Source organism: Maylandia zebra, linkage group LG3 (assembly GCF_041146795.1).
Source record: "Maylandia zebra isolate NMK-2024a linkage group LG3, Mzebra_GT3a, whole genome shotgun sequence".
NCBI classification, from domain to species: domain Eukaryota; kingdom Metazoa; phylum Chordata; class Actinopteri; order Cichliformes; family Cichlidae; genus Maylandia; species Maylandia zebra.
Window position 1 is genome coordinate 46,429,902 of NC_135169.1, and position 14,573 is coordinate 46,444,474.

General features: G+C 41.4%; 1 protein-coding gene across 1 annotated transcript; it reads left to right on the forward strand.

Annotated features, from left to right (window-relative positions):
• The first annotated feature begins 4,642 nt into the window (after nucleotides 1–4,642).
• Nucleotides 4,643–5,747, forward strand: LOC143416746 (uncharacterized). Its single transcript, XM_076882252.1, has 3 exons — nucleotides 4,643–4,697; nucleotides 4,798–5,511; nucleotides 5,617–5,747. The coding sequence occupies exons 1-3, from the start codon at nucleotides 4,643–4,645 to the stop codon at nucleotides 5,745–5,747; spliced, it is 900 nt and encodes a 299-aa protein (XP_076738367.1).
• The last annotated feature ends 8,826 nt before the right edge of the window (nucleotides 5,748–14,573 follow it).

Genomic DNA, 14,573 nt, shown 5'->3' on the forward strand with positions numbered 1-14,573 from the left:
TTGGATACTGATACACAGAATGAAATTCAATGTCAATTCAGTTTTATGTAAATATTGCCAATTCAATCCAACAATCAACTCAAGGTGCTTTAAAATGTAAAGATCCTGCTTTAATAGAGAGTATCCCAACAATAATCCCCAATGAGCAGCAATACTCACTTTTAAAAGGAAGAAATCTCCAGCAGAACCAAGCTGGGGAAGGCTTTGGAAAAATGGAGCTATAGAGGAGAAAATGGAAGAGCACAGAAAGACTAAGTTGGCCGGGACAGGTCCTTCCCTCTCTCTTACCTCTTCTATTTAAGTAGTAGTGTGACAGCTCTTGGGTGTCAGATTATTGTCTCAGTCTCAGGTGGTAACACATCAACCATTGTTTTTGTGCTACTTTGATTAGCAGGACATTCACGGATCGCCTTCTCTTCTGCTTCCTGCCAGTTCTTGACGCTCACTGCCCAACCATTCCCAGCCTGAAATTTTCTGTGCATCAATCTGCCTAACTTTCTATTTTACCTCAGTTCATTTTTCTGGGCCTCAGCCTCCCCGCTCACCTGCACTACCACCAGTCCACGTAGTCCCCACTTCAGTCTCCAGCCTTATGTATCCCACCTCGTTCCTATATTGTGAATATGTGACTCCCTCCTGGTTTATCTGAGTTTTGTATTTTTCTGTTTTTTGGAAAGTGTTCAGTATTAAAGCTGCCTTTTTGAGTTCACTTAATGCTTGATGGTAAATGGTAAATGGCCTGCATTTGTATAGCGCTTTACTCAGTCCCTAAGGACCCCAAAGCGCTTTACACTACATTCAGTCATTCACACACACATTCACACACTGGCAATGGCAAGCTACATTGTAGCCACAGCTGCCCTGGGGCACACTGACAGAGGCGAGGCGAGGCTGCCGGACACTTGATGAGTCCTTCATTTACGTCCTACGTTGTCTGCCACTCAGAGATGGACATCATTGTCATGTTCCTAGGTCTGTTGACCCAGAGTTTTATGTTTTACTTTATTTGGATGTTGATGTTTAAGTTATTTAGGTGCGCTAAGTTCATTTGTTTATTAGATTCCCTTTATGTTTTCAACCCCAGTGTTACATCTCCATTGTCCTTTATGTGTTTCATGTCTGTATGTCTTTTGTTATCAAGTTCATGTTGTCATGTCTGCTTTTCATTACGTTTCCTGTTTTATTTTGAAGAGTTCCTGTGTTCATTGTGTTTAGTTTTACACTTCCCCTGTGACATCGTTATGGTCATTTGTTTATGCTGTTTCCCCACTGTGTTCCCACTTCCCTCATTAGTCTGCTAGGCAAGGCAAGGCAAATTTATTTGTATAGCACAATTCAACAACAAGGTGATTCAAAGTGCTTTACAGAGACATTAGAAACAAAAACAGATAAAAGGCATGATTTAAAATTGATTAAAACAAGCAAGCAAACAAACTAACTAATTAACAAACAAACTGCCACCAGAAGTTCTTAGGTGGCTGCCTCAAAACTGTTTTGCATGCTCCTGTGTCGCATACTGTTGTTGGAGCGACAGTTGAGGCTCATCAGCGTCGTGTTTCTGGCACAGGTTGTGTTATTCACACCTGTTTGCGCGATCCGAACCCTTATCGTAAGGGGAGCTACCAGTCCCTCTGCGGACGAGCTATTTTCTATTTTAAATTCCCTGAATTTAAAATACTCTCTAGACCCAGTCTAGACCCAGCTGGGGAGCTACCCAGAGCTCTAAACCCACAATAGGGGAGCTACCAGTCCTTCTGCGGACGAGCTACTTTCTATTTTAAATTCCCTGGATTTAAAATACTCTCTAGACCCAGCTGGGGAGCTACCCAGAGCTCTACAAACAAACAAACAAAACTAAAAGCTGTGTGTATTTAGTCTGTGTTTTCTCATTCAGTCTTTGTCAGGTTGTCTGTTGTTTTCTATGCCATGCTTCAAGGTTTCCATGTTCCACGGCTCAGGTATTCATGTCCAAGATTATCTGTGTTCATGTCAGGATCTTTTATGTTGTGCTTTAGGTCACCCAGTTTAGGTTTCAGTTTTTCCCTTGCCCTCTTTGTTTGTAGTTTTTTTGCCAGCCCTCAATAAATAGCTCACTTTTTGTTTATATCAAGTTTTGTTTCATGTTCATTTGTGTCTGCATTTTAGGTCCACTCCTCACTCTATACAGTCAGTGAGACTGTGACAATTATTATTATAAAAATGGCTCTGTGTTAACCTGGCGGAAAAATGGCAACCTGTTCAGGGTGTAACCCTCCTTTCAGCCAACGGCAGCTGGGATATTCTCTGCAACTATGAATTGGAAAGTGAAGGAAAAGAAAGAAATGTAGAAACCAGAGACCAAGAGCTAACCCTCAGTTACACTCCTATAGGTTCAGGCTGCTGGGAGATTTCCCATAGTGAACTTAACATGTCTTCTCCACTACACTCTTTCCACTTCTGTATTTTTCTACTCTTTCCCATAGTTTGTGTCTTGTGGTTGTCTTATTATGGTATGCTTTTTTTTTTCCTCTAAAATTATATTCTTGTATATCTAGGATTGACATGCCATTTTCTTTCTCTCTCCTCCACGTTTTCCCTCTCTCATATATCAGTGTGAGTGTGTAAAAACCACTGTGTGTTTCCTCACACAGTGCTCACTAGTATTTAGAATCATTTGTCTCACTTACTCAGCAGATGAATCAAAGAGTTCTTACCTTGTTCACCTCCTCAGAGGAAGGACTCTCAGATGGGCTTAGGCCATTCTCAACTACAGCAAGGATTTGTGTTGTGCTGAGTTTAGCAGTGAGTTCAGAAGTGTCTTTGATGAGGAAATGAGCCCAGTGCTGCAGACTATGCCTGCGACAACAGCTTATTTGTTCCGTTTGCAACAAGAGCAGAAGAGTGTGGCCGATTACGTTGTGTAATTTTCGGGGATTTTGGCAGAGTACGCTGGTTGGGAACCAAGGCGCTCTGTGGTGTATACATGGCATAAATTATTATGAAAGATAAATTAACCACTAAAACGTGTACAGATCCCATGAGGCAAAAAAATCTCATATCTGCACTGTGATTAATGATCACCATCCTAAACTGTTCCCACAAAGGTGGAAGCATGAAATTGTCCAACATGTCTTGGTGTGCTGAAGCATTAACAGTTCTATCACCGAGGCTGTGTTGAGATCCTGAAAAACAACCCCACATCATAATCCCCCCCACTAAACTTTACACTTGGTAGAGGGCAGTCAGGCAAGTACTGCTCTCCTCACACCTGGGAAGTCCAGACTTTACCATCAGATTGTCTGACGGAGAAGTGTCATCTGTCCCTGCAGAGAAGACGTCTCCACTCCTCTGGCATCCAGTGGTGGCATGCCTTACGCCACTGCATCTGACGCGGTGCATTTAGATGTATCATGTAAGGCTTTGATGCAGCTGGTTTCCATGAATAAAAAAACCACTCCATTAAAATTATGTCGTTCAATACTTTCTTGGAATTGTTAGTCTGTCTGGAAAATTGTGGTGCAGTGTACAGCATGGATATGAACTTTACTTTTATTTGTGTTGCACTAAAGGACGAGATCATGATGGTAAAGTGCAAGCTGCCCAAACACAAGATAACAAAAAAAAACTAGGCCTCATTGCTAGAAAACAGTAAATATAGGAAAAGGAAAGACCTAATAATATTGTAGTTATAATTACGGTCAAGAGAGGTGCTGAGCTGTCAACTGATCACCAACTGGTGGTGAGTTGGATCAGGTGGCAGGGAAGGATGCTGGACAAACCTGGTGCACCGAAACGTATAATGCCTGGCAGAAGCCTCTGCACAAGAGATCATCCAACAGAGCTTTGACAGCATTCTGGGAGAAGGGAGCAGGAGATCGACAGATGGTTTGGTATGGTATGGTGGCTCAGTTTACTGGTCGTTCTATGTCCCTACCCTCACTTATGGTTGGTTTATGGGTGAGGTGTTCCCAGCACCTCCCACTGGGAGGAGACCAGGACATGCTTGAGATATTATGTCTCTTGGCTAGGCTAAGAACGCCTTGGTATTTCCCGGGACAGGCTGGAGGAGGTGGCTGGGGAGAGTGAGGTCTGGGTTTCTCTTCTTAGGCTTCTGCCCCCACGACCCAGTCAAAGATAAACGGATGAAAATGAATGAATGGATGGAAAGTTACAATTAAATAACAAAGGAATAAAAACAGATATCCAAAACTCAACCTGACACAAACAAGAGTCACAACTTCAAATGACAGAAAATCCTAAACACAAATTCAAAAAGATAACAAAAAAATCCTACAATGTTTTTAACATGAAAACTATTAAAAAAGATAGTGTCGTATTTTGTGTGGTTGTGTAGTTAATTCACCATTTTTATATACATGAAATATTTCAAAATTATTAACTATGGGTCTCACACTGCCCCAAACAAACACATTGTCTACAGGATATTTAGTGAGTTGACATCTAATATATCTCACCTCTGATCTATACTGTGATGTTCTTCTGTTTTTTTTCTCAGCTACTAAGTTTAACACTACAGATGTCATTGATCATGTGATCTAGTTTTCCATGTACTGTGTAGCTTCTGATTGGCCAGTAAAATCTAATCATCACTCTTAAAAGTGAAGAGTCGCCATTCTTTTATTCAGTACGACTGTTTGGAACAATGGCATCTGCACACATTGTCTTCTATGTGATATCTTTGTTCTTGGGTGTAATTGGTAAGTTTGTGTTTAACCACAGTCTAATTCTTTTAAGGTCTTTTTTCTCAGCTGCCATGTTCCACAATGTGTATTTGCTTTGTCTTTCATTTCACCACAGCTCAGAAGAACAACCTGCATTTATCCTCCTCTGTTCATGAAGAAGCACGTTTTATATCAGCTAAATCTGGAGACAGCGTGACTTTACATTGTTACTATGAACAGAATGTTGCTGCACGTTTTTACTGGTATAAACAAACTTTAGGAGAGAAACCAAAACTCATTTCTACCTTCTATAAGTCAGAAACCAATTTTGTACAATTTCATCATCCATTCAAGAATAATGCACGCTTCAGACTAGATAATGAAAAAGGAAAAAACCACTTGATTATCTCAGACTTAAGTGTTTCAGACTCAGCAACTTACTACTGTATATGTTCCTATTTGTATACATCAACATTCTTAGAGACCATTATTGTCAGTGTTAATGATTTAGATTTAAACGTACGAGCTTTAGTTCATCAGTCAGCATCTGAGACCATCCAGCCAGGAGGCTCTGTAAGTCTGCACTGTATGGTGTACACTATGCTGAGCTGTGATGGAGAACACAGTGTTTACTGGTTCAAAGACTCTGAAGATTCTCAACCAGGACTCATTTACACCCATGGAGTCAGGAATGATCAGTGTGAGAGGAAAGCTAACAAAAGCACACACACCTGTGTCTATAACTTGAGAATGGAGAGCCTGAATGTGTCTCAGACTGGGATCTACTACTGTGCTGTTGTCTCATGTGGACACATACTGTTTGGAAACGGGACCAAGCTGGACTTTGGGGGTAAGTCACTTTTCCCGCAGAGGTGACTCACATGGTATTATAAATAGGAGCAGATCATATTTGATGAACTCAGGAAGAAAAGCTAAAAAGCTCTGTCATTTCTAGGATTTACAGATTCTCCTGCCCTGATGTATTTCTTAAGCACAGCTTTAACGCTCACCACCATCATCAGCGTGTTATCAACTTTTTTAGTGTATAAGATGAAAGAGAGGAACAACTGCCGATCCAGAGGTTAGAATCTGTTTTCATATTTTACTCTTGTGCTTTAAAAATAGTGGCATTTAAGTTTAAATCATTTGCTTTTTTTCTCAGCAGACTCAAACACAAATGATTCTGTAAATTTAGAGGTGAGTTTTAAAGTGTGGAAGTTCATGTGTTTTTAGAAAATTAGATTTCTTGTTGAATTGTTATCTTGATTCATTTGGTATCCAGAGCACCCACGAGGACAACCTTCATTATGCTGCTTTGAGAAAAATTAGGACGAAAGAAGCAAGAAGACAGAGAAGCAACACAGAAGATACATGTGTGTACTCCGGTATAAAGTAAACATAGTAGAAAAAATTACATTTAGTATTACCTTTCTGCTGTAGTAATGATTTTGGCATCTTCTCTTTGGTCTGAAAGAAAAATGATTTAACTGCTAGCATCATTTCATCACTTGCATGAAATTCCTGTAAATGTAATTCCAGTCGATCATTTGTTTTGGATTTTGGGTTTAATGTATTTCTGAAGTTCTATAATTTTTATCGGTCTGTTTGCATTTATTGTTGGGGTTGAGGTTTTTTTTATCAGTTGAAATGTTGATACTTTATTTAGGTGGGTTCAGTATTGGATACTTGTTTTATTTGTATGCTTGTGATATGATTAGGTTTTTGTGGTGGTATTTACTATATTCAAATGATGAGGCTTAGTTTTTGTGTAAAAATGTATAATATTATTGTGAGGAGTAGTGTTCCTGTTGATAATGACTTTCACCTGCATGTTATTTCTCATTTGTTCAACATTCCAATCCAACATTATTTATAGAGCAATTTAAAAAAAAATTGTTTACCAAAGTGCTTTACAGCAAAAAACAGAGACAAAAGTTAAAAACAATACATTAAACAGACAAATAAATGAACATAATTAACAATAAAATAAATACATAAATGAAAAAAGACGATAAAAATAAATCAGTATATTAAATATTAAAACATGAGTAAAATAGACAAATTGTACAAAAAAATAAAATTAACAAAATAAAAAGATTAAGAGTGACCAAAAACAGACTAAAACTGACTACAAACTGACACTACTGCTAAAAAGCCTTGAAAACAATGTGTGTTTTTAAAAGTGATTTGAAGATTTCAAGTGTTGGGGCCAGCCTAATATGGAGGGGCAGCTTATTCCATAATTTGCGGGCCACAAAAGCTCGGTACCCTCGTTGTTTCAGTCGCAACATGGGGACAGCAAGGAGTGACTGGTCAGTTGTGAAGTGTATAGGTGTAGAAGGTCTGACAACAAAAAATAATATTTTAAAATGAATTCTAAAATCGACAGGCAACCAGTGTAAGAACAGCAAGAACAGGGGTAATGTGCTCATGTTTGCGTGTCCCTGTCAGCAGGCAAACAGCAGCATTCTGGACCATTCGCTACCGTGATAGTGAGACCTGATATAATATAAACCAATATAATGTGCATTTGAATGATCAAGGCGAGTGGTCACAAATGCATCTAAAACTCTCTCTAAGTCACAAAAGGAAATAAAAGGTTTGACTTTAGAGAGCTGCCTCACCTTACAAAAGCTATTTTTCACCACTGTAATTATCTGTTTGTCCATTTTAATAGCTATGTCAATTTTTATTCCAAGGTTGGTGACAATTGGTATGACACAGGATGTAAAAGGACCCAAGTCAGGTGGTGGAACACCAGGTCCATTCGGCCCAAATATAATGACCTCAGTCTTCTTTTCATTAACATTAAAAGATTCAGAGCCAGCCATGCTCTGATATCCTTAAGACATTCTAAAATAGGTCTGAGGGGGTTAGGGTCATTGTGTTTCAGGGTTAGATAAATCTGATAGTCGTCTGCATAAAAATGAAATGTTTTTTAATAATATGGCCAAGGGGAAGTAAATCAATGCTAAAAAGAAGGGGCCCGAGGATGGATCCTTGAGGTACACCACATGGGAGGGGGGCAGAGGATGAATAAAATTTCCCAAGTGAGACAAAGAAACTTCTGTGAGACAGGTATGACTTTAATCACTCCCAGGTAGTGTCTCTAATTCCAACATGATGTTCTAGGCGAGAAATTAAAATGTTATTATCTACTGTATCAAAAGCTGCTGTGAGACCCAAAAGCAGAAGTAAGACGGAATTCCCAGAGTCAGCAGTTAGTAAGATATCATTAAAAACTCTCAAAAGCGCAGACTCTGCTGTGAAGTAGGGCTGCTCGATTATGGCAAAAATGATAATCACGATTATTTTCACTGAAATTGAGATCACGATTATTTGACGATATTTATTTAACCCTTTAAGACCTACTATAGAACCAAGTCCACCAGAGCTTATATTATTTTTTTTACATGCTGTAGTGCCATTTGTGGGAGCATTTCAAGTTGCTATACATCAATACAACTGTTATAGCCTATATTTTAATAATATGTATGCATTAAGTCCATAGTAATTACATAAATTACAAAAAAAATTGAAAATCGCTTTTGTTTTGTTTACATATATTTCTACTTGGAGAAATTTAAGAGGTTTATCCCTCAAAACTTTAAATACAATAAAGTTGCAAAAAATAGTTTACAACAACAGGAAATTTATTTTGAGTGTCTTCATAGTTTTATTTTGGAGATACAGTTTTTATATACTGCAGGAAAAACAAAAAACAATCCTATGATGCAAATTTGCAAAGAAAACAGCAGGTGCATCATTTCACTGTGGGAAGTGTTACGAACAGCTGATGGGTATTATGTTTTTGTTCCTTCAAGCGCTTTTTATGCAGTTTTTGCAAAGCTATATGTGGAAGGAAACCGTGACCGAGGACAAGCTGATGGCATAAGTTGTAAGTACAACTCCTCCGGTTTCATATGCAAAACAAATTATTGCGCTAGCTTACACGGTTCAGGTTCTACAGGGATTTAAAAATAGTTACACAAAACGGAGCGTGCTGCTCTGACCGGCTTTAAAGGGTTAACAATGACTTTAAAAAATAATATAAAATAGTGTGCAACACCACTGAAGTTTTTTTTACCTCTCTTTTCAACCAACAGCAGTCACTCTCCTCTCCAAATAACTTCTGCTTAGCTTTCCGAGCTTCCCTCGGGTCCTCTTAATCAGCGGTCTCCAACCTTTTTTGCGCCACGGACGGTTTATGCCCGACAATATTTTCACGGACCGGCCTTTAAGGTGTCGCGGATAAATGAGGGAGGGGCTAATAATCGGCTCAGTCATTTTTAATGATCGTTGAAAGCCCAGATCGTAATCGTGATTAAAATTCGATTAATTGAGCAGCCCTACTGTGAAGTGCTTTAAAACCTGATTGAAATACCTCAAAAATGCTTTGAATGTTTTAAAAAGCCTGCAGCTGTGAAGACACAATGTTTCCAAACTTTAGAAACAAAAGGAAGCTTTGAAATAGGCCTGAAATTACACAACAAAGAGGCATCCAGGCCAGGGCATTTCGGCAGAGGCTCGACCACTGCCTGTTTAAATGTTACAGGTTCATTTCCAGTTAATATTTATAGCCCTGTCTTCCCTTTGTTCTTTGTCTCTCTGGCTGTATATCTCCATCTCTCTCAGGATCTTTAAAATGATTTTTGGATTTCAGTTTTTTTTTTCTATTTTGTAATTCTGTTTGCAACCTAATAAAAGATTATCTTTATGCCTGCCTTCAGTCCTACACTTGCATCACTAATTCTTCAAAAAGTGTGACACGTTTGGCATCAAACACATGAAGGGCAAATACACTGTTTTGTTAAAGTAACATAAAAGAAACATAAAACTGTACTCAAATGGCCTCCACAGTCACCAGATTCCAGTCCCATAGAGCATCTTTGGGATGTGGTCGAATGGGAGATTCACACTGGGGATGTGCAGATGCCAAATGTGCAGCAGATGATATCATATCAGTATGGACCAACATGTCTGAGCAAGGTTTTCAACACCTTGTTGAATCGATGTTTTGAAGAATTAAGGCAGCACAAAATAAATTTTTATTTTGTTTTGCCGCAAATCTGTGTTGGATACTGATATACAGAATTAAAAGAATAAAAGAAGGGATATTGTCATGAACCAGAGTCTGCACAGAGGCGGGACCCAAAAGCAAACTCAGTACACTGGTTGCAAACTATATACAATATTTAATTACAGAGGAGATCGGGCAAAAATACGAGGAAACACAGGGATAACGCAGGAGCCGGAGGAACTGGAAACAGCTTATGGGGGAGGCTTTTCTAAGATGACATGATCGGCATGAGGACAGGTAGGCCAGGCAAAGGGACTGATGGATAGGATAGGAATCCTTAATAGGAAATGGCAACGGAGGAAGTGAGCAGTGAATCCAGAACAGGATGGCACAGAGACCACAGTAGGTGACTGAACAAACTGGCGATGAATAGGCAGTCGTACTGGCTTAGGTAGTCCCTTGTGATTAACAGTGAAATACGGCTCAGGTGTGAGGCAGGCAGCTGTGCCCAAAAGAGTAGTTGGTGAAACATCCTGATGACAACTCCCCACAACTGCTCCCACGAACCATGACAGTACCCCCTTCAGGGGTCGCCTCCTAACGGTACTTGGGGGCCGGGACACCTCGGCGGCAGTTGGGGAAAAGCTGGTGACACTCCCTGGTCCTGAGAAGGGCTTGATACACCTTGCACCATATGTGTTGGCAAGGTTGGGGAGAAGCGATGTGAAAAGTAAGTAAGTAAAATTTATTTATATAGGACTTTTCACAGATAAAAATTAACAATTGCTTCACAATAAAACCAGAAATATAAATAATAATATAAAACAATGAGAAAATTAATTAAAAGCTTGTTTGTTTAGACATGTCTTCAGCTGTGGCTCCCTGGATAGACTCAAAAGCTGAGTTAATGAGTGTGAGTGGGTATTTATTATTTATTGTAATGTCATTCAGCCCTCTATAAACAATACATGGCTGGAGAAACCCATCCCTTTCCCTGGCGGGTCGCGGAGTATGGGGGTGCCTACTGGGGTCAGCGGGGGAGCTGGCCCCAGGGAGGGGTCACTTGCCCCTCCCTTCCTTCCCTCCCCATCTCCAGCTGCCTCCCTCTTCCCGCTCCATCACAACCACCCACACATGCAGGGCCTTGGAGTAGGGGTATGTCACCAGGGTGCAGAGGAGGCTACCCCCCCCCTCTGTCCCCTTCTGGCTGCCTCTGCCTCAATTTTATGCCACAACTTAGACATTCACATTACTCACACTCTCATTACACATACATATAGGATCTTGGGGGTGGGCACGCTACACGGAATCCAAGTTACCATCAGGGTGTACACCTCACCCCTGGCGTCGTTGCCCACCTCTCAATTTTAAATACACGTAGACATTGAGGGCTAGCAGGAGGGACTATGCGCTTACCTGCTGCTCTCTGGCAGGTAGCTCCATGCCCTCCTGGGTTTTAAATGCACCTTAGAACACACATGCATCAACACTACATATGAGCGGGTGGAGGGAGGTTTGGAGTCTTCACACACCCCCGTTCTCTGCGGCCTGCTGGAGAAGGGGGGCTAGGAGGAGGAGTTGGCCGTCCGACTGCGGTCTGGAGTGTGGGGCCTCCCTGCTGCTGCGGAGTCGGGGTGGTCTGCCTCTCCCCACCGCAGGGAAAAGGGTAACACCACCTGGGTCTGGGTGCAGTTCCCCCCTCCAGGGGCAAGGGTACCTAGACCCGGTTCGTAGAGTACGCTTGGGGAGTGTGATCGTGTGTACAGCGTCTCTTTATGTCTGTCTCCACGTTGGTTGAGTGTGGAGTAAGTGCATATGAGAGCACGAGGGTGGGAATGGATGTTTGTATCTGTGTGTGCCTGTATGTCTGTGTCTATATGTCAGGTTGGGTATCAGACGCCACCTCTCTGGGGACATCTCAGGCCCTCCAAGGTTTGGAGGCCTATCTCCACCCACCACCACTTCCCCTGCCAGTGGCGGACTCCCTCAGACATCGGTGCGTTGGTGGTTCTTTGTGTCTGGGGATGGGCGTCCAGGTACACGCCAGCTCACTCCTTGGCGGCCGCTTGTCGGGGCCTGGAGCCTGGGGCTCGCTCGGGCCACTTCGGAGGTGGGGTGCCCCCGGCCTCTCGGCCTGGGGCTCGGTCACTCAGGCACAGCTGGCTGCCGGCGGAGCACACGGGCGTGTCACTGCAACTCCCCCTGGCTTCTGCTCCGCGGCTGCTGAGTGAGCCCTCATCTTGGACTCTCCTCAGCTCTTTCTGGGACAGTGACGCGGCTGCCCCTCTGTTGGTCTTCCTTGGTCTCTTGTGTTCTGGGGGCCTCTGGATGTCTGGAGTTTTGATCTCCTCCAAACCTGCTTCATGCCCTGGAGGACGGGGCTGTGGCTCCCCACACCCTCTAGCAGATCATTACATGAAGGAACCTTTTAAAAAAACAAGCGCGTCCATGCTCACAGGTGTACACACGGGTGCTCACACCCACAAACTACACCCCTTTTGGCTCCTACCTCAAAGCACACTGTGTTCTGTTGATCTTATGTGCTGCACAATAATGTTTAATATTTAGTATTTACTGTGATATTCCCATATATCATTGTGATGTTGTTTATTCTATTACTCTTGTTCTCTTCTGCTTGTTTTCTTTTTTCTTTCTCAACAGGTGATCCAGGTGATCGATATATGTATTTTTTTTTTCCTGCCCATTCTGTTGGTTTTTGTTTTTTGCCCTTCTCCCCCGTCCCTCTTCTCAGCTGTTTCTCTTTCCCTCTTTCTTTCTCCCCTTCTTTCTCCCAGTCAAGTCTGTCCCGTATTCAGCAAGTGAAAATAAAATAAACAATAAAAGGTGAATCAAATGGACCATTACGGCAAGGCTGGGATGGTCAATTTGGTAAAGTAAATCCGTTGGGCATCTTTCTTTGCCTTTAGACAATAATTCTGATGGCAAAAGAGCCAAACGAGACAGGCAAAAAAAAAAAAAAGAGAGAAAGAGGGAAACCCAAAATGAATGTTTACTCCAGTGTCAAGCAGTAGGTTACATTTTTTCCACTTTAGTGAAATTAAAAAAAATTGCACCGTATCAGACTGATGATCAGTGATTTAAAGATAATTTCATATATGTTGAACAAAAGATCCTTGCATTTTTCAGCGTTTAACAATGACCTGTTACAAAATACAGTTGAATTTTACATGGAAATAACCTTTCTTTATGTTATTTTTGTCTATTAGTTTCATACTTTGCTGAGCAAATGTCACCACATGATCAACAAATAAGAAATAAGTACATTTTGTTTGTTTTTTGATCTCCCTGCCTCATTTCCACATCTGTCTTTTTTTTTTTATCAACATTGCTGGACTAATTAAAGACTAAATGATGTATAATTTTTGTCCTCTATTTTAGTTTTGGGTGGATGTAAAAGCAACCGCTGTCACTGTGCTAAAGTACCCATGACCTAACAATGCCATAACCAATGGTAATTTAATACTTTAATTCAACCGCTTTATTGTAGTACAGTTTAAGTGTACTTATATACAGTGTTGTGACTAACGCATTATTAAGTAATGCATTACAGTAACTACGTTATTATTGTGGTAACGAGCACGGTCACTAGTTATTATGCCAAAATCAGGAACGCGTTACTCGTTACTGGGATTTAGATAGGCTCGTTATTCGTTACTTCGTGTGGTGGCTATCGCGGAGCTTCCACAGATTCAGTAACATTAGCAAGTGGTGGAAGCCAGCAGGTGGATGAAGGAAAAGGGAGGCAAGAGGAGAGACCCGAAGCGGCCGCCCGTCCGAGTGTGAACTGAACTTCAGGTAAGAAGTTATAACCTGCAGTCCATCTGGGTCAGATATGAACCAAGTTTAGGTGGAGTTTATTTTCGTTGTGCTGACTTTTTTGTACTGCGTGCTAGCTAGCATGACGGAGTTTCTATACAGCTGGGTGGGTGCTATGTTACTGATGTTGAACTTTATTTTGTTCATACGGTTAATTATTAGAGTTGCCAACCGTTCCCTAAAAAATGGAATCGTCTCATTCAGAGAAAATATTACGCGTTTCGTATTTAGGTGAAAAGGAACAGTTTGTCCCGGACTTCAGCTACAATGAAAAAGACACAAAGCTGGAGTTATTCTGTGTTTACGCTGTCAGCTGCCTCTTCTTCTCTCATTCTCTCCCCCTCCCTCTCCTGTTGCTACTTTAATCATGAAACTGATCAATGATCAGCTGATCGGCTTTTCCCTCTTTTTTATTTATCGTCCGCTTTGCGCCAGAAAGAGAAAGAAGAAAGAAACCTCCTCCATTTGTGTTTAAAAACGCTACAACAAAGGTGGGCGTTGTCATGATCTGCAGCTGCAGATTGTGTGAAGCAGAGAGAGGACCAAGGTGCAATAACACAAAAGAACAGGAACTAGTTTTAACCAAAGACGTGCCGTTTATTAGGTTGAATGTAAAAGTACAAATCAGACAACCGAACTAATAACTAATCGAAACTGGGAAACACAAAGGAATAGAGACACAGGGGGGTAAGAACAGATGACATGACAAGGAACAACAGTGAAACCCACACAATATATACACAAAAGGGTGATTAGGGAGAGTGGAGGCACATGAGAGCACAGGAGGGACAAATAACGAGACAGGGGAAGCAAAACTGAACGCACTGAATACAGGGCGAGACACTGTCAAAATAAAACAGGAAGAGGACACTCAAAAACACACACAAGCTTGACACCCAGATGGGGATACATGAACATGGAACATGTGTGTGTGTGTGGGGGTGGGGGTCGGAGGACACCAACACAAACATGAAAAACAGAGACATGACTGGGGGGAAACAAATAAACACAGAGGAGATGGCAGACTCTCACTGGAGACATGGGGATGAGACAAA